Source organism: Maylandia zebra, linkage group LG11, assembly GCF_041146795.1.
Source record: "Maylandia zebra isolate NMK-2024a linkage group LG11, Mzebra_GT3a, whole genome shotgun sequence".
In the NCBI taxonomy this organism is placed as follows: Eukaryota; Metazoa; Chordata; class Actinopteri; order Cichliformes; family Cichlidae; genus Maylandia; species Maylandia zebra.
This window is the reverse complement of record NC_135177.1, coordinates 22219325-22240464: the sequence shown is the minus strand read 5'-3', so window position 1 is coordinate 22240464 and position 21140 is coordinate 22219325. Positions and strand designations below refer to the sequence as shown.

Genomic DNA, 21140 nt, shown 5'->3' with positions numbered 1-21140 from the left:
AGCGAGAATATGCAATATGCACACACACACACAGACTTAGACAACCGAGACAGTAAGGGTGATCACTTAGCCACTGTAACAACACTTATCTATTAATATTTTAACTCTAAAGTGTTGAATTTTATATATCAAAATTTATCTATAATTCAGAATGTACATTTAGTGGCCACTTCATTACGTACAGCTTGCCTTTACTGGGTTGGACCTCTTTTACCTTCAGAGCTGCATTAATTCTTAGCGGCATAGAATTAACAAGGTGCTGGAAACACTCCTCAGAGACTTTGGTCCATATCGATGTGACAGCATCACACAGTTGCTGCAGATTTGTCAGCTGCACATGCATGATGTGAATCAACACATCAGAAGGTGCTCTATTAGATGGTGTTGGTAACTGTGGAGACAGTGAACTCAATGTCATGTTCAACAAACACGAGATGATCTGAGCTTTGTGACATTGTGTGTGAACCGGCTGGAAGCTGCCATAAGAAGATGGTCATAAAATATCATTACACATCATTACACCACAGGCAGCACCCAGAACTGTGGATACAAAGTAGGATGGATTCACGATTTCATGGTATTTACACCAACTTCTGACCGTAAAATCCAAATGAGTGCTGCTGTAGCTCATCTACTTCATGTGCTGCCCTCAGAGGTGCTCTTCTGAACACCTTGGTTGCAGCAAGACGTTATTTTAGTTACTGTTGCCTTCCTATCAGCTCAAAGCAGTCTGGCTCTTTTCCTCTGACCTCTGGTATCAACGAGGCATTTTCACTGGATATTTTCTTTTTTTCAGACCATTCCCTGTAAACCCTAGAGTTGGTTGTGTGTGAAAATTTCACTAGATCTGCAGATTCTGAAATACTACCAGCCGTATCATCCTCCAATTTTAAGACTTCATTTAGTTCACTGAAATTTGGACTTAAAAAACTGAACTTAAATTATCACTGAAACTAAGCAATTTAGCTAAATACCTAAGTGACTCTTTCCATTATATGTCACCAGTCATCAGAGCCATCATATTATGTGGGTGGGATGTATCAGGGTTGTGAGATACAAATGCTTACCCATTAAAAGTAAGTTTTTCAGGCCTGCTGGTGAATATTTTACAAAAGGTGATCAAACCTTCAGAAACAGCTCACCTTTTTATTTTAGGCCAGCCTGTAATCTTTCATGCTGGAGGCCGTTAAAAAGCTCTCTATAACAGAGAACAACACTTGGCACTGCTCCAGCTGTGCAAAAAGCATTTTCAAGCAATCAAAAGAAGCTTCACAACACGGTTGTGGTGTGTTGCAAGCAGGGAGACGCAATTCCTTGGAGGGAAGATGAAGAGAGAAGCGCTTGGGTCTTTTTATGTTTTTATATCAAAATGACAACTAATTTCACATGCAATAAATGCACAGAAGCTGAAAATGAGTGTACACTCCCATCAGCAGTGGATCTACTATTAGAATAGAGCTTAATTCTTTTGTGATGTGTCTTCCTCAGAAACTAATCAGCACTCAGGTCTGAATACTTCCACGAGGTCTCTCAGGACAGATTTTCAGACCAAAGATTTTTAGCTTTTCAAAATTCACCCATTCCAAGATAATTTTCAGTCACCACCTCACCAGCAGCAATCAATACCTATTAATTACTGGGTGCAGACACTTGATGCAGGTCGATATGTAACGGCTATCTCGCTGCCTGTTGGGTAATTGTCTCCCAGATCTCATTATAAGATGCTGGAGTTGGGGAAAGAAGAGGAAGCCGGTGAGGAGAGAAGAGGAAAAGAGGAAGAGTGGAATAAAGACACGGGTACAGGTGTAAAATCAACTTTATAGGATAAATCTGGCTCTGCCCACTGTGGGGACTGTCTGTTACTTTGTGATTTCCGCACTCCTTGACTCAGCTCCAAACACACAACGTTAGTTGCAAATAAACAACAACCAACTTTGCATCAATAAATCGGTTTATTTAAAAGAATATGTTACAATTTATTACAGTAAGCGATGTAACCAAACACTTGCTTAAATTTTACATTTCGACATGTCAAAGGCTCTGTAGGTTGTCATTCTCCATCCCCTTCTTAGTGTGACGCTCATCAGCTGAATTTAAAATCGAATCTAACTGTACGTGACATCTAACTTCAGTCAGCATGAGAAAGTGTGTGCACGTGTGTGTAGGGGGTGGATGGGTGAGTCCATGGGCTTGAAGGTGGGGTGATCAGGCGATGCCAGACAATCGACTGTGTCAGACATGGTTCAGTAAGCAGACACGAATCCTGGGGAAATGTGTTCAGCCTTTAAGACTGCACATTCAATCAAACCTCCTTTCTACCCTCACAAAGGTGTGCTGAAGCTCATTAATCACCCCAAAATGCTTCCGTGAACAGCGCTATCACGATAACGAGGACTCTTAGGTAGACTCACTGATGTAAATTTAAAGCTCCCTACTGTCTTGTAGATATCTTTAATATTAATGCTATTAAGCCAGTGGCATCATATTCTGTTTCTACAACCTATAATGTGATTGTTTTATAAAATTGCTGTTGACTCAGAAGAAGCTTTAATTTAAACCTAAGAACAAATCTCAGCTTTCAATATATTGATTTTTAAAAATACCTCTATTAAGATAATAATAACTGAACATGCCACTCTTCTCTCACCTTGTAAAAGCAACTGGTGTAGAAACAACCATGTAATATTTGTCCGACTCACTGGTAATTTTCAAAATGAAAAAAGTGCAACACATTACGATTTCATTAATAAGGATGCGAGATCACAAAATTGCACTAAGCAATAATAAATGTTTAATTTCAGCCATCGCAGCGCCAGGTTTTAATGATGCAATGAATTGTAATTTTTGTTTATTTGTCAGGCTCTGTATTGCACCATCAAATAATTAGGTTCTAGCTCAATGCATAATTGTTTTGATTACATTGGAACTTGAACTGGGCTCATTTAGAGATGGCATTACAGTGTTGAGCTTTACCTTTTTGAATCATCGGCTGGTAGGATGTCTTTACGGGCTGCGCACTGTAATCCTTATTTTGTCAAATGGTCGAAGGATAAAGCCATCGCTTTTTTGTTCGGAGACTGTCATCCTGTTTAACCCGAATCTGCAGAGAATAAGTGATTCAACAGCAAAGCACCAGCTACACAGATAAATAGTGCTGCATAGAAAGGCCATTTGAATTATGGGCCCATTATAAATCCGGTGGGAGCTCTCAGAAAAAAAAAGTAATAACTGCATGCTCAAGAGCCGGCAGGAGGACAAGGACCCCTGCTGCCTCTTCTGGGTAAAGCACGATGTTACGTGTCTGAGCGGAGCTCCGCATCACCGCTGCTCCACGATGGCCGTAAACATTTTGCATGGTGTGTTCATTAAAAAGATTACCTAAGAGTTGAATGCACAATTCTGCACACTCACACAGTATATAACTGCACCGTAGTCAGTGATAAACGTAGACCTGTACTTATTCCATTATAATTCCATCTATTGCCCTTTTACATTATACTATGCACATTTGGAGGTCAATAATACTGCTGGATAAAGTGCAACATATGTCTAAGCATTGATATGCACCCAAATATGAAAAAAACAAACAAACAGCCTATAAAGAAAATCTGCGTTCTTCATCCCTTCTCTCATTTGTCACATTATTAATGCAAATGCAGTTCGCAACACATGGAAATTAATGTATGTGACGTGGTTCAGCTGTAACTTACTTTATCAGGGCTCGACTCTGGTTTGCCCCTTCTCTCTTAGCTGATGGGGTTTTCTGCATATATTAATAACACGCATGGAGACGCAGGACACTGAGGCTCTAATCCATAAACTGAGAAGCTAAATGTCTTCCTGTGGTCACCCCTCCGAATCAGTGATTAATGTGATCTTGTGGTCCCCTTTCTGAGGGCAGCTAACAACTTTTACTTTCCTTTCTTTGTCCACCAATCTTTTCAGCTCTCTTTTTCAAGTAGGACTTCTTAAAAGAAGGTTCAAAACCCCGATCGTTTGCACGTCACATTCCACTTCAAGTCCCTGCCAATAAGAGGAAGGCTCGCATGAATCCGTCACTTTGATTCTGTAGGCAGCTCGTTTCTTTTCAACGGAGCTCTGCTTAATGCATGGTCGCGATGTGCTGGATTCGAGAGTTCTGGTACACAAGTCTGTAGTTTGTTTGTTTTTTTATGCGTCTGTTCATTCAACGTGTTCATCAGCAGATGCTTGTTGGTTTGCATGTAAGGAGGAGCTTCTCATGTTGAAGTTGATGGAGTTTAAATGACGTCCGAGTAGTTAACAGCTGATTTCTGGTGGGTATGGGGGGGAAGGTCGGGGCCAAAACTGAGCTGAGGTGGTGATGGCGATGTAGTTACGAGGTAACGATCTCCCTTCCTAGGTGCCCCCATCCCTTCTGTGCCTCAGCAGCTGGAAAATATTCTGTTACAGAAACAGAAACCAGGGGTAAAAACCACAAGCTTAGACACAGAAGGAAAAGAAACTGTATAAAACACCAAAACAAGAAAGTAAAAGGATTATCACTGGTATCAAACTGGACAGAGGCAGGCAAAGCCTTACCTTGCCACACATACCATCTTTACTGCAGTTCTTATTGTCCTTGTCTGTAGCCTCCTCTTCCACCTGAAGGCACAGATGCATTATTTCCGTAAGTACAGGACAGAAGTAAATGGCTTGTATTAGAGCAGATTATTCTGTAAAGAAGCAGAAGGGCATTACCTCCTTCCTCCATTTCAGCTCACAGAAGACTCTCTCAAAGCACTCATGCATGTAGTTAAACTAAACAATGACAAAGAGAAGCACAGATTTAGACTGGCGTTTATACGGTTCTCTCTAAAACAGTGGTGTCAAACATAAGGCCCAAGGGTCAGAATGAGCCCAGCGAAGACTAGAATCTGACTCACTGAACAGCTTTAGAAAATTTGACGGAGTGCATAGATTTGAAGTTTTTAACTGTATTTAATACGTTTTACAGCTTTTCCTATTGATACAAACTGCCCAACCCCCATTAGCTTTCATGTTGAATTAAAGTAATTAACAGATAAATAATTAAATGACATAAATGGTCCTGTTTTTCAAATATTAATTAGTCAGCAGTAAACTAACAAAACCATTATATTTTATAATTACAGGACAGTCTGTGCAGTGAGCCATTATACCCTTTTCTCTAATTTTACACATCTATCCTGTATTTTTACTGGCTCGGCCCACTTGAGATCAAAGTGATTGCATGTCACCCACCATATAAAATGAGCCTAACATCGCTGCTCTAAAAGAGTAGTAGATGGCCTTACACCAGCTGACGTCATGGTGTAAGGCCAATAACCTCCTCCTCAACACTTCAAAAACCAAAGAACTCATAATAGACTTCAGAAGGAAAAAGGCAGAGATCCAACCACTATTCATAAATGGGGACTGTGTAGAAAGGGTGGCAAGCTTCCGCTTCCTGGGAGTCAATATAGAGGAGAACCTTTCCTGGAGTGTGAACACCTCCGAGCTGCTGAAAAAGGCCCAACAGAGACTGTACTTCCTGAGAATTCTCAGGAGGAATAACATCACACAGAGACTGCTGGTGTCCTTCTACAGAGCCACCATTGAGAGTGTTCTAACTTACTGCATATGCATCTGGTACACTAGCTGCACAGGGGCTCAGAGGAAAGCACTCCAAGGGATCATTAACACCGCCCAAAAGATCACTGGCTGCCCTCTCCCCACACTGGAAGTTCTACACAACGCCCACTGTTTTAAAAAGGCCCAAAACATCATAAAAGACACCTCACATCCTGGCCACTCCCTGTTCGAACTGTTGCCCTCAGGCAGACGGTACAGGGCAATCAGAGCAAGGACTAATAGACTCAAACACAGCTGTTATCCAACTGCAATAACACATCTGAATACTACAAAAAAATGTCCATCACGCCACTCTTGTGTTAATCTATGCACGGTCTGAAGCATGTGTGTGGGAATGTATGTGAATGTTTTACTGTTATATCTTATTAGTATTTTAAGTATTCTATCTATTTTATTTATTGAATTTTATTGTTTTATTTATATTTTGATATTGCTAGGGATGATGCAATGATCGGGAACCATTCTTAATTTCGTTGTTCTCATGACAATGACAATAAAGTTTCTGATTCTGATGAGAGTCTCTTTCTTTTCTTTACAAGGAGTTTGATAAGAACTTTGATACCACCTTCTTGTACTTGCCTGTAAATATAGTTTAACTTACATCCACCAACTGGTTAACTTATCTCAGCATAAGCACACTTTATAAAGCAACAGTAACTGGTTCCCAAAGGCTTTAAGAGCTGGTGAAAGAAGATGTGTTGTAACACAGTAGTAAACAAGCACCTGTACTAACTTTTTTTTAAAGGAATTCAATTTAAAATGATGATTTTTCAAGATTCGGTACAACTTCTCGGGTATGTTTTTGTACTATTTCCAATTAAATATGGGCTTCTTCTTTTCAAACATTTTTTTTGGTTAATTAGCAGGTGTATCTGGCTGATTTTATCCATACAAACAGGGAAGTTTGCTATGATGTAATGTGTAAGTGAACTAGGCTCACTACTGCCACTACTTTTAAAAAAAATAAAAATTACTGGCTGCTTGTGTCATCCTCTTATTTACTGTAAAGGCATACAAGTGGTGTCTACTCAATAAAATATCTGCAGAGACCATACTTACCATTTACCATGATCTGTTCCTTCTAAATATAGCAGTAACTCTCCTCATCCTGAACTTTTTCTTTTAGAGTTCTTTACAATTATTTCATTTGTAGCAGTATTAACAAATAAACATAATATGTATGCAGTGATCTGTGTGTGATCCATACATTAGGAGTAAATATCTTGACCCAGCGTGGCTTCTTCTCTCCTCGTGCATATTCAAAGCAGAAGGCCATGCCCTCTTCATCCGTGTCCCACCTCTGCATCTCCCCCCAGTCAAATGCAATCACCTGATTCTGGAACAACACGAAGGCTTCAGTACACTCACCCTGTTACACAAGAGGTATAGAAAAGGCAGACACACACACACACACGCACACACACACACACACAGCAAAGAGTAGGCCTTGCCTCAAGCGTCCCCTCCTCTGTGCAGGCGTGCAGCTTGAAGTGGTGAATACTGATGGCCGTGATCACGTGGCCTTTACGTCGAGAGTCGCAGGAACAGTGGGGGAATATGATCTCGTTGTAGCCTTCGCAAGTTCGCAATAAACTCAGGTACTGTGAAAAAAAAGAGGGAGAAGAGGCAATGTGAGCTAAATATTTTTCACAAACTGAAAAACAAGAGGATGCTCTGCAGCTGAATGAAGTTTAGATGCAGGGTGCATTTTTTAACTGTGAAAAAACACTTAAGGCTATAAAGCAGAGTGCAGTTATTCTCTGTAGCCTGACTGATTTAGAAACGGGATGTGATTATTTACCTGCTGGAGCAGCTTTAATCTCTTCAAATTGGCGGTAATTTACTGATGCTCACTCACTTATTCACTTTCAGCGAGCACATTTTGCTGGCAAGAATGTGTGTCTGTGACACACTCGCTCTTAGACTACTTCCTTTTTACACTGTGGTATATCACTCAGTGAAATAAGAATGAAGCAGTGTGACAAAGTGGACGACACACTCAGATATAGTGAGAATACAGTGTCTCTGTATGTGCATGTTACTCTCAAACAGTAGCGTGCTGTATATAAAAGGCTCACCATGGACATCTTCTTCTGCTCGGCCAGCTTTTGGAGCTGATAAGACTTCTGCTCAACTTTAATGAAGCCTTTCTTCACATCATCCACAGCCTGCAAAGAGGTCAGACAGGAGACACAATTAAATACAAAATCCACTAAGCATACCAAACAGAGCAGACAAATACACAGTGTGTACGCACCTGGTGAAAGAAATAGTTGACAGCGAGCTGGTTGTCATTAAGCAAAATCTCCTCTTCTGTGGTGAAGAGCCACTTGCGTAGGGTGAGACAGGTTCCTGGGATCGCTGAGGTATAGTTCTGTACATACAGTTTGTGGGGGAACTCATTGGGGGCAAGCTTACGTACTAAAGAAGAAAGAAGACATGAAAGAAATTTGTAGAACATTTAACAGCACAAATCCTACCTCCTAAGACTTAACTGTACTTCTTCCACAAAGATGGATACCATCTATGAACCAAAAATCAATAGGGTTTCATTTAAGTTTATATATATTTATTATATTTTATTGGATATGTCAATAAAGTCACATAACCTGTGCTGTATTTTTTGTGAGGCTAGCTGCACAGGAAGGTCAGTTTCTTTGTCAGTGTGTCAGTCAGTTCGACAGACATTTGTACAGCAGTAAATCAAGTGTCTTTTGTTCAGCAACTGCCAGAATGATGGCCATGAAATTTAATACAAGCACTACGGGGGGAAAAAAGACTGGCGATCCATTAGAAATGTTCTTAATAAAATAACGATAATTTGCATGAAAAACAAACAAACACAATTCTTCATAATAGGTTTTATTAATAAAGTTTCACGAGCTGCTAATGTGGTTGTAGGCTTGTTACTTTCTGCTTTGTGATACAATGTTGTGACAGTAACCAAGCCATACAAAACAATGCAACACGAATAAGGAAAAAAGAAAGGCAAAGCAAGGTCAAAAACCAAAGACAGCGATGTTACTGTGAAACCAAAGCTAAGGATCGTTTCAAGAAACAGATGACGCTTCTGAGCCTTCTGAGACAGAATAAATCAGGCCACAGTTATCTACACCTACAGCATAAGGAGTGTAACTTTACATTACACTACAACATTCTAAAGTAAACACTGAAGTAAATGTAACTGATGTTAGAACTGCAAGACAAATGCTTCTTTTTACTTGTGAAAGATTCCTTCGTGCTGCTAAACAATTTCCTTCCTAGAGTTTGGAAAAAAAAGTGTTGTGTGGGTGTGGAAGGGGTGTGGAAGAACAGCACAAGTGCATACACTTGTAATTATCAGCTCTTCAGCTGATTAAAAATAAAACGGGGATGGCTTTCTTCACATCACTGGGGATAGAATTTGCTGATTTATTCCTTGCAAGAAAGAAACAAATTGAAACTTTAGTGGATACACACAAAACTTTCATTCTCATCAAATATAACTGGTTATTGCTAATGTTGTGGTGCATTTGTCCTTGCTGTAATAGACACAGGTCATAGAGAACTTTGTGCATTAAACAGAAATGCTACTACTGTAGTTTTATTTCATTTTTTAAATTAGGCACAAACAACACACTAACCTTTGTCAAACGAATGTGACATCATTATAAATGCCCTTACAAACCATATTATGAGCATGATTATTCATGTATAAGGTATTTGCTTCTAGATGATTATAAAAAAAGGTGGCTGCATACAGATATTTTCTTTTCTGTCACTTGTTAGTGATCACAGATAGCAACTACAGCAACATTTGTGCTATGCTTTAGCAAAAATGCAACCTGTGCTTGAGTTACCTGCCCTTACTCACCAAAGGTGTGGTTGATGACCTCAAACAGAGCAAAGTAGCTGGCTGTTACACTGTCCATCTCTAGCTTCATAACAACAGCCTGAACGCGAGAGATTGCCACAGAATGAGAGTGAGAGACTGAAATAATGTTGTGGCTATAGTGGGGACAGGACTGTGTTTGTGTGGGTTTACCTGATAGACCTGGTCTGTAGTTGAATTTTTGCGAACTCTGACAGTGAGTGTGGTTTTATCTGGCATCGCTATTCTCAACTCCACATCCGACACACCGTTATAATTCTAGGTCACAGCAAAGACAGCCAGAAAGACAGACACAGCGTAGTGAGTCACAGGCGGGGAACGGGCAAAAAGACACGTTTATTTTTATTTTTTTACCTCATCTGATTCAGACAGGAACTCTTGCATGATGTCACTTTCTCCAATGACTCGGACAGAGCACACTGCAGATGAAACACACATTATATTAGATACAGTTTTTTTTGTGTGTGTGTGTAAGTGAAATAAAAGTCATTATACAATGACATCTGCGACTTCACCACCTGGCCATAAAACTGCTTAGCAGTCAATTGTCACATTAACTCTGAGCCTCTGAAAATGGTGTCCTGTTTATAAAAATGTGTGTAATCCTTAAAGAGGTCATGCAAATGTTTTGGAAAACTGAATAATCACGTGTTGTTTGTTTGATTTACAATCAACCGTGGTGGCGTTCAGAAGCAAAACTACAAAGCTGTATCTTTGTTCCAAACAATATGGAAGGCAACTGTAAGTGGGCGAACTGTTTGTGTGCTAGCCCTATGAAGAAAGCCTGATTCTCCTCCTCTCTTCCTCACCTTTCTCTAGATATTCCTCCAGGCCTCTGCGTCGTGCGTCCAGCTGTTGCTCTGAAAGGGAAAAAGGCCATTTTCCAGGCAGCTTGGGGAAAGTAAAGTTAGCAAACTCCCTCTTCAGGTTTTGGTGTAGAATCACAAACTCCCGGTAACGCTTGGAGCACAGCTGTCTGCCTGCCATGTACACATTATACACCTGGAAGAGTTAAAGTGGAAAAATGAAAATGAAAAGGCGGTGATCTTTAGTCAACAGTATTTATAATATCCAGAACATTAGGTTGCTCATAGACCTGAATATAAACATCTCATGAATGTAACAATCGCATAAGCCTTGAGTTGTGACTGGCTGCGTCCAACTACAAAAACATTTTTATCCATCCGAGTGTTTTTGCACGAGTGTACCCACCACAAACTTTTCATGGTTGAGTTCAATGTGTTTGTAGCTGGGAACAGAGATGGGCACTGCCTGCTTGTCGGAGTAGTCGTAACAGGACTGGGCCGACCCGTCGTCTCCGGGATCCAGGCAGTCGGCCTCCTGGGGAGGAACGGACAGCACGGCCAGCACCAGCTCTCGCTCACCGGCCCGGATCAGATCAACCACCTGCTTGTGTGTTGCTCCTTCTACGTTCACCCCATTGCTGTTGAATAAAGAGATTTATATACTAGAGTGGCAAGCATTTTCTTTTTTAATATTCTTAAGGTTAACTTTCTATTTTTCATAAGCATAAAAGAGTACAGAGTTTTTTTTCACTGAATTAGGAAATACAATAGTGAAAATGCAATTATAAATTAATGCAATCAAATAATCTAAACAGCAGCCTTTAATTACCAGAGACTTGAATCAACACACAGACGGCATGCTGTTAACACCAATGAGAAATGACTAAGTGCTTCATGACTGCAGGGCTGTTATATTCAGACAATTTATCAGTGCCTTGTACTTTGCTTCTTCTCTCTCAGGGTAGAAGTTTAACACATGAAATTATAAGATTCACAAATAACAAGAATTATTTGAACTGCTAAACAATATAAAAATATTGAATGAAATGGGAAACAGCAAAAAAGAAAAAAGGGGTTCAAATAAGAGTTACTGGTGCGCACATTGTAGAACTTTTGCATCATCTCTTTCAGAATTGAGACCTTTGGTTATGTCATGAGCACAGCTGAAAGTGAGCGACACTGGGTGTGTGCACTTTGGCAGTTGTGTCAAACGGAGTGAATGACAGAGCTGTAGCAGCCTAACCCGTAGTTAACTTTGCTCCAAAACCATGTCGCCTCATCTAAAAGCTCTCAGCGACACCACTGGATATTTCTCGCACTTTTAAAACAAGCTCCAGCGTAGGCTGGCAGATAAAGGCGGTATTTGAACGAGGCCTGAATGAGATTCAATAAATTATTCTGTGTTTTACATTCCAGGACTTAAACAACAGCTTGGAAATATTACAGTGAATGAGGAATCAGGCCAAACTTCATTTGAACATTTTCCAAAGACTACAGAAGCCAGCAGTGCTGTAAATGATATTTGCATAACCTAAATGTAACACAGTCAGTGGTTTGGGGGCAAATTCTCACATTAAGTAGACATAGATGAGCTCTGATCATCTAATGTGAAAACACATGTTGTGATAAATACAGGATAAAGTGTGTTAATATGCTGTTAAGATACACTTCGAGCTTTGAGCAGAAAATAAAACCCAATTCTAGGGTTTAGTTGACTTAAAAAACACATCACCACAGGGTGACATCTTTTAGGCAGCGTGATAGTATGCAAAAGGTTTGAGTGTCCTAATTCACATTTTATAAACAAGCACGTTGTGAGAAGCCCACAAATGTTTCACTAACTTATATTAAAGACAACCACTGAGATGGTAACAAGCCAGGACAGGAAATGCTTCAACTGAATGAATACATATCTGTTATGTTTGCCATGCTGGCATTTAGATGGAGGGTTGAAGCCCGATGAACATAAGCTCTATTTTACCTACAGTGGAACAAAATAGCTACACACATGTACTCAACATAAAGAAGGCATTCTGAGCCAGTGCACACATAGCAAAGCTGGGAATGATGATTATGTAGGTAAAAGTAAGAAAAGACTAATATGGAGGACACAAATATAACAATCTTGCAGGTGGAGTGGGAGAAAGTGCAAACGTGTCCTACAAGAAAAAATGCAGACCAAGCATTTTGGCAGCTCTTTCCTTCCTGCAGCTTTATGATGATATAATAAGGACCTGACACAGAGGCCTTTGCACTGCCACTATCAGCACTTTTGACTATGATAAACACTTTACAGTAGACACCCTTCCCATGTGACAGATTTCTAGTTCTGCTTTTATAATTGAAATTACTAGTATGTGTTCATTTTGTTTTTGCTGCAGCTTAAGGATTTATTAGGTGACTTTATGCACTATGCAGTGTTCTGTACTTCATGTATAAATGTTCAACCCCTCACACATAGTTTAAAGGCCAAATTAAAATGCATTTGACACCTTGAAAAGTGTTTAAACAATATATATGACCTTTATAATAAAACAGAATGCTGAAATAATTATGCTAAATAACACAAACTGAATTTAAGTCTGAGAGGAGGAGCTGTTTATAAAAGTGCAAATAAATAAAAATACTCGACATGCTGCAGCTAGTATGCAGCCACTCCAGTGTGAATGTGAGTGCTTAGACTCACTTTACTACTTACTTGTATTAAACTAGCAAATGTTTAACCAGCCAATCACATGTTAATTAAGCACGATGAAGAGGACCTGGTTAAAATCAAGTCACTAATGTTGCATGGCTGCTAGCACCAGACTGGCTGTTTTGAGTTACTCAGAAACTGTAGCTCTTTCAGGATTTCAGGCAGAAGCATCTCAAAACAGACATCCAGTAACTGAAATGCTTTGTTGACAGCAGAGGTCAGAGAAAAAAGAAAGTCAACAGTAACTCTAATATTTAGGTCACCAACCGAGGATTTTTGATGACCACGTGGTTTTACCGTTTTTTCTAATGGTTAATTTCAGCATCATTATGTGCCACCTTACAACCTTCATATAACCTCAGGCTGCCATGGTCCCAGTTTTCTTTTTTTTGTGTGGTTTTTCAAGGTTAGGATTCGTAGTGCATATATTTGTGTTTGGGTTGCTGTTTGGCTTTTATTATTCTAGTCTTCTTGACTCCTGTTTTGTTTTCTTTGTTATTCTAAACCTGAGTCTGACTTATTCTGTTCCTGTTAAATCTTTGATTTCTGAGCTCACTTCATGTTTTTCTAAGTAGTAGTTTTACATTGTCTGATCCTGCATTTTGAGTCATGTTTTCATTATTGTCCCACACTGTTAAAGTTTAGTTTTTTTTTTAATGTATTATGTACACTCTGGTCTTGAAGGATACTATGTGGCTAGTAAATTTAATAAGTGTACTGTAGCTTTACATGACCACTATATACCATGCTAATAATACTAGCAGAGGGGTATCTTGTATATGATAACAAAATGATCAGGCACACATCCACATGCTGGCACACAGAAATAATGGGGTCAACAAACTGCCAGGTTACTGCAGGCCATCCATTGACACAGCAGTGTGCAAAAGCCAGCCAATCAGAAAGTGACTTTGAGAGGACAAAGCCAATCAGAACTGAACTCAAGGCATCCCTCCCTCTCTGCATCATGGTATTCCATGCACACAGACACACTGAAGCATGAGTACTGATGCTGATGCTGTGTGTTACTCCACACAACAACAGTTCAACACACACTTGAACACTTCAATGCCAAATCAACCAGGTGCAATAATCCTCAGTGCTAAGTAACATCTAATTCAGTGATGCTGATGTTAAAGATGTGAGCTGGTTTACCATTCATGATTTGTGTAAACAAAGTGTTTCATTGATAAATGACCCACACTGCATCTGCTTAGGATGATGTGAATGTGCACAGGAGTGAGTTGGAAATATCTGGCATGCAGTGGATGAGAGGAATAGATTTCAGTGTGACGTGAATTTCTAATGATCCCCGGATCGTTTCTCTCTGACACACACAGACACTCCTTTCATTGGGATGAACGGCTCTTCTGCAGGACCGGTGTCACAGTGCATGCACACACTGGCACCTTAGTGTTCCCAGTTTGACTGAATGATGCTATAAAGTCACGTTTGCCTTGAGCTCACTGCGTGATCGTCCGGAAAGTGAAACAGGTCATTTTCATCACTTACGTTATAAGCAGCTTGGAGAGAAGCTAAAAAACAGTACTTACACCTCAAGAATCCGGTCCCCTTTCGAAATACCGGCTCTGTCGGCGGCACCCCCCGGAAGGACCGCACTAACATGCTGCAGTGGGGCGTACAGTTCTCCGTTGATGCTCCGTAATTGCCCTCCTTCACTTACTTGCCCCCGAACGTTGAACCCATAGCCGGAGTCAGACTTCACTATCCGAACCAGCCGCGGGCCTGAAGTAACGGTGGTTGCGGTCTGGCAGCTGCCGCCGGTGCCCGGTGTAACGTTACCGCTGCCGGAGCCGTTACGAGAAGAAGGGTGAGGTGACGGAGGGACCGGGGAACAAATTTCTTGCCCCGCTACGTCCGCCATTTTTCTGCACTCACTGTATCATCCAATCAGATTCGGCTACAACATTAAATATCATACAAACATTAGCTTGTAGTAGCAGGCTAATCAGCTTGGCTAGCTAACTGAATGAGGTAAGCCGGAAAAAGCCGAAATCTTACGATGATTCGCGAGACCGTAGCAGGATGCGCGGGAGGCGTTCCATGTCGACCATCAGAGACGGTTTTTTTTAGACTGACCGTTAAGTTACTTGAGTAGTGCACATAATTGTGTCGAGAGCAAACAGAAGTCTGCAATTTCTAAACTAAATCAGTGAAGAAAGAGATCAGACCGTAACTTTGAGTCTCCTAAAATGTGATTCCCAGACTTAACACGGACCCCACAAGAAAACTCATCACTCCTAAGTTCGCTTTTGTTTAATATTTCACTGATAAATCCCTGATTGAGATGTTGAGAACACATGTCACTGCTTAAATCATGGTCTAAACTATCAATCCTTGTAGTTACAGTGTTTTTTTTTTTTCCTTTTTGTAGAACAAAAGGAGCCCTTTTTGTAAACGTCTACATTTTTTTGGCATATTTACAAAAGGCAAGTCTATTTATATAGCACCTTTCAAACACTACACAGGGACGGATCTAAAGAAATTTATTTAGGTTTCATGAGATTAGGATGGAAAAAAGGGGTGGAAAAATCAACAACAATCAATTACACGTGATGCATTCTGTAACGTATTACATATGGTTAAAATACATCAAATGCAGTAAGTATACACACGTTTCATATAAACATAGTCTGCAACTTTTTCAGATCTGTGGCAAGATCTGAAAACTGCTGCCCATCTAATCTGACTGAGCTGGAGCTGTTTTGCAAAGAAGAATGAGCAAGGATTTCAGTCTTTATGTGCAAAGCTGGTAGAGACATACCCCAAAAGACTGGCAGCTGTAATTGCAGCAAAAGGTGGTTCTACAAAGTATTGACTGAGGGGGCTGAATAATTACGCACACCCCACTTTTCAGTTATTTATTTGTAAAAAATGTTTGGAATCATGTATGATTTTCGTTCCACTTCTCACATGTACACCACTTTGTATTGGTCTTTCACATGGAATTCCAATAAAATTGATTCATGTTTGAGGCTGTAATGTGACAAAATGTGTAAAAGTTCAAGGGGCCGAATACTTTTGCAAGCCACTGTATGCAATAGTATATTACTTACACCTTATATTATCTAGAAAAGTTTGGGATCTTACTACATTCATTCACAAAATCTGTTCTTAGTGACGATGCCAAGGATTCACGCTGAGTTGGGGAAAAAAGGCTTCAAGTACTTCTCCCCTTATGTATGAAATCAGCACCAGAATGAGCTCCATTTGAAGGAATTGTTTCTCTGAGTGAGTTTAAACAAATACTTCACATTTTACATATCCAAAGATTTGCATGTAAATGTTTTGATGGACTTTTTGACTACACTGCTGAACTTGTTGTTGGACTTTTCTTTTGTTTATATATGTTTGAGATCACTGATGTTTTATAATTCATAACATTTTACGAGTGGTGTATTTTAGTGCTGTTTTTATCCAGGTTACCCTTGTAAATACGTTTAAAAAAAATCTCATTAGATCTTTCCTGGTTAAATACAGTAATAATAAACTAATAATAATAAATTAATAAAAAAAAGTCATCTTGGGGAATCACTGCTTCTGTCCTGTCGCTCTTGTTTCTTTGACCTTCCTTTGAACCAGTTTATATGCTGCATCATCCATCACCTGCACCCTTTTGCATCCTCTATTCTCCTTTCTCCTCCTTACTCCACAGCACATCCTCCTCTATCACAGCCAGGCCACTACTCGCTAAGATGTTTATTTATTCACAATTTGTTGTAATTCTGTCAACCTCCAACTGTTTAAACAGGTCTTACGATATATTAGTGTATTTCACCTGTAAAAAACTGAATGTGCTGCAATGAAGAGCTCACTAACTAGATACTACAATAAAAGTGAAAATAAATGAATAAAATAAATGAATAGTACATAAAGTGAAACAGCTGAATACAATAAGTGGCTTCATGTATTAAAATAGCTCTATAAAGCAAACTGTACCAGAATAGAAATAGCTGACTAAATTTAGTAAAACGACAAGCACAGTACATGTCAGAAGACATTAAAGGGACTCAGTATGACAGCGTGTAAAGTGTAGTGACAGAACAGATCATCCTCTGCTAGACAGATGTGTTTCTTTTTTAAAGAGGTATCACACAAGGTATCAAAGATTTCCAGTGTGTGTCCTGAAGGAAGCAGAGCTGAATCAGACTGTTAGAGAAATGTTTAAATGCAGCTTCACAGAAGAATGTGTCCATCACACCAATCTAACATTTTGAACAAATCATCCAAGTGTAGCTGAGGCAGGTCGATTCAGTGCATATACTCCAGTCTGCTGAAGACAAAAACACTTTAACCAATCTAGAAATGACTGAAATGCTCTACAGTGAGTCTCAAGTAGACAAAATGCAGTGCCATCACAAAAAGCTGTGAATGGCACAAAAAAAATATAAATCTGATGTCTAACAATATAACCTTTTCTTTCTTTAATTGGGACACGATAGTGAAAGGCAGATTTTAACACGCTGGATCAATATTCTGATATCGTGTTTGAATTCACAAAGTTTATGATTTATGGTTCTGTGAGATAAACACTTCAGCTGTACATATGCAATCTGTACAATGAGAAAGTGAGAGTGCTGCACAACAGCTAAGCCAGGTCTGTCAAATATTTTATGCTTTTAACTGGAACATTTGGGTCTAATGCACAATGATTAATCACACGTTTATTCAACATTTTACTTTTTTATTTATTTCTCCTTCATTTAACAAGGAATGTACGACTCTTGAGATTAAACATAACATTATGTATACGCCGTGTTTGAGTATAACTGATGTTCGTTGTCTGAAGTGACAATTAACAAATCAAAATAAATGCTGTGACATTTACTCTCTTGTTTTATCTCTACACAAAGAACAAATCATGAAAGAACCTGATTTGTACAACAGCTTATGTAATGCATAAAATCGCTTTTGGAAACATGGTCTGGCTTTTCAACACGTGCAACGCAGGGGGTCATTTCTTAGCTCATTAATCAGGGAGGCATCCAGTGGTTATATTTTAAATATTATGTTAGTGTTTGGATGCCTTTACATAGAACAGCAAATAACAGTGAGATATATGTAAGCTTATAACTGGATCCTTAACCTCTTAACTTCCACAAAGGTTGCCTCCACAGTGATGTAAAAGACACAAATTCAATATAAATTGGCAGCAGATGAAGTGTAAGGCCAGAATGCATGTGAGCGAGTTCATAGTTTAGTTATTTTACAGTGAACCGTGGCAGTGTGAATGGACTCAAACAGAGAGGAGTGACATACTGTAGAAGGCATTCCTGCCGATATGATAATTTGACTGCATTCTCCTTACTCTCTTCCAGGTGGAGCAAGTGTGCTGTGTATATCTGATTGATTTAAAAATCTGCCAGCAGCCAGCTGTATTGACTGCCTGCAGATATTACTCTTTACTTCTTCCAGGTGGAACAAGTGCACCTTATATCTTGGATGGATATGAGCTTCTACCAGCACTTTGGATGATATTAGCGGCAGTACTTTATGCATGCATGCATAACCTATTGTCAAAAACATTTTCCTTTGTTTCCTGTATTACCGATATCAGAATCGAGGGGGAATCTAATGTACATATTGCTGTGATTGCATATAATCAAAAAATTATAGTAATATTAGGCAAAGATGTCCTGAGAAAATACAAAATGCAATTTTTAAATGATGATTTAATTTATTATGGGAAAAAGCCAACCCACCCTACCAGGCTCTTTGTGAAACCTGATGATGACTGCAATTAAGGATTTGTGATAACTGACAATGTTTACGTCACTGTGGAGGCATTTTGGCCCACTTTACTTTGGGGAAATGTTCATTTCAGGCGCATTTGAAGGTTTTTAAGCGTGAGTGGCCAGTTTAAGGTCATACCAACGCTTTTCATTCAGATTTAATTTTGGTCTTGGACTAATTAGGTAGCTTCAAAACCTTCCTTTTATCTTTTTCAGCGATTCAGAGGTGGACCTCCTAGTGGTTTTCAGATCATTTCCCTGCTGTATGATGCAAGTGAGCTTGCGTTTCAGGGCATTGAATTGATGGCTGGACATTCACCTTCAGGAGTTTTTGGTAGAGAGCAGTTGCCCCTCCAACGGTCCTCCTTGAGCTCTCACACTCTGGCCTCTGGATGTCTGGGGCCTGGATCTCCTCTATGCCTGCTTCATGCCCTGGGGGATGGGGCTATGGCTCCCCACACCCTCAAGCAGATCGTTACATGGAGAAACCTTTTGAATACAAGCGTGCTCATCCACACACGTGTGCACACGGGTGTTCTCAGACACAAACTACACTTTTCTTGGCTGCTACCTCAAAGCACATTGTGTGCTGTCGGTCTTGTGTGCTGCACAATAGCATTCAATATTTAGTATTTACTGTTATTTACACTTAACTAGATTATTGCAGTGGTGTTGTGTTTATTATGTTGCTCTCTTTTTTACTTGTTTTCTCTTTTTTTCTTTTTTCTTCTCTCAACAGGTGATCCAGGTGAATTTTTTAAGTGCCCTTTCTCACTGTCCCTCTTCCCATCTGTTTTTCTTTCTTTCTTTCTTTCTTTCTTTCTTTCTTTCTTTCTTTCTTTCTTTCTTTCTTTCTTTCTTTCTTTCTTTCTTTCTTTCTTTCTTTCTTTCTTTCTTTCCTATCCCCCAGTCAAGTCTGTCCTGTCTGTAACAACTGAAATACATAAAAAAAAAAAAAGAATCATAAACTTTGATCTTAAATGAGGTGAGTGAAGGCTACAGTTCTTCGGTTCTTTTGTGACCTTCTGGATAAGTCGCTCATCTGCTCTTGGAGTTATTTCATGAGATGGGCTGATCCTGCGAAGGGTCTGCTACTGTTCCGAGTTTTCTCAAGGAGATAATGGATCTCACCATCATTCACTGGAGTCCCAGAGCCTCAGAAATGGCTTCATAACCCTTTCCTGACTGATCAATGTCAGTGTTTGTTTCCCATCTGTGCTTTAGTTTCTTTAGATTATGGTATGTTTTGTTGCTTTTTGAGATCTTTTAGCCTACTTCGCTTCATCAAGCAGATTATGTTTAAGTGATTTCTTAACAGGTCTGGCAGTAAACGGGCCTGGGTGTTGCAAGTGAAATTGAGCTCATCTTTCCAAAAAAAAAAAAAAAATGTGGTTAATAACAGTTAAGTCATTATTTTACCAGGGGTTTAGGGGAGGTAATTAATTTTATAAATGAAATCTTCACTTAAAAACTACTTGGGTTGTCTTTAGATAGATAGATAGCAGGATGTTAAGGTTTGCTCTAGACAAGTTTTGTGCCAATTAATTACATTCACACACGAAATCAGCATGACATTTATATTCTCTGGCTTGCCTCTTTCATTTTAATGCCTTTGGACCAAAAGTATGATATCCATGCTTTAATGTGTAAGACCGCATGCGGGCAATTATAATTTGAGGCAAAGTTTATATTTCAAACAAGTATATGCAAATAGAGTACTTATTGATTATCTGAGCCAACATCTCAAAGTCCACATAAACACTAAGGACGCAACTTTCTGCTGTGGCTGTGGCTACAATGTAGCTTGCCATCGCCGGTGTGTGAATGGGTGAATGACTGAATGTAGTGTGAAGCGCTTTGGGGTCCTTAGGGACTAGAAAAGCGCTATACAAATGCAGGCCATTTACCATTTGTATCTCACCCTGATTTTATTTCAGAAATGTTTTGAATTAGGGATGTTTTTCCTTACACAACTTATAGTTATGCAGCAGTTACAGTCAGGTGTCTGGGATCACTTATACAGTAAACTGGATAATCCATGGGTATGTTAAGTATTCGATATCTGGAGGCTTAAATTGATCCAGAAATTAATGCATGTTTTAACTTTGATGTTGCTTGCATGACTAAAAGTGGTGGTGGATGCTTGTATCTATCAAACATATGCAGTACACTTGCTCCACCTGGCAGCAAACAGGGGGAATGGATAGATTAAATAAACTTTATTTCAGTGACTAAAATATTTCTGCTTACCGTGGACGTTTGATATCCCACTCCTGTTGTCAGTTATATTGGGTGAGGCTTTTGAACACAGGAGTCCTGCTTAACCTGTTTTCACTGTGCAGCTTTCTCACGAGAGCTTTTCAGACTTGTAACTTAACTTAATG

At 39.5% G+C, this 21140-nt stretch overlaps 1 protein-coding gene across 2 annotated transcripts; it reads right to left on the bottom strand.

The window, feature by feature from the left end:
- Positions 1-1933: 1933 nt before the first annotated feature.
- snx27b (sorting nexin 27b) lies at positions 1934-15069 on the bottom strand. Of its 2 annotated transcripts, none has more exons than XM_004541261.4 (13): positions 14557-15069; positions 10715-10946; positions 10312-10504; positions 9857-9921; positions 9656-9760; positions 9485-9563; positions 7889-8052; positions 7710-7799; positions 7083-7232; positions 6839-6967; positions 4720-4779; positions 4561-4623; positions 1934-4422 (listed from the first exon to the last, which is right to left on the bottom strand). In XM_004541261.4, the coding sequence occupies exons 1-13, from the start codon at positions 14886-14888 to the stop codon at positions 4378-4380; spliced, it is 1707 nt and encodes a 568-aa protein (XP_004541318.1). In that variant the 5' UTR covers positions 14889-15069; the 3' UTR covers positions 1934-4377. The 2 variants fall into 2 exon arrangements, with proteins under 2 accessions (XP_004541318.1, XP_004541317.1); XM_004541260.4 differs by having other exon boundaries at positions 4575-4623; positions 14557-15068.
- Between the last annotated feature and the right edge of the window lie 6071 nt (positions 15070-21140).

What these genes read in the sequence shown, in the direction of transcription:
- snx27b (XM_004541260.4), bottom strand. Translation starts at nt 14,888, where the DNA reads ATGGCGGACGTAGCGGGGCAAGAAATTTGTTCCCCGGTCCCTCCGTCA. An exon ending in CTACAGACCAGGTCTATCAG is followed by an intron (nt 9,564 to 9,655) that starts GTAAACCCACAC and finishes TCTCGCGTTCAG; the next exon opens with GCTGTTGTTATGAAGCTAGA. An exon ending in TCAACTATTTCTTTCACCAG is followed by an intron (nt 7,800 to 7,888) that starts GTGCGTACACAC and finishes ACCTCTTTGCAG; the next exon opens with GCTGTGGATGATGTGAAGAA.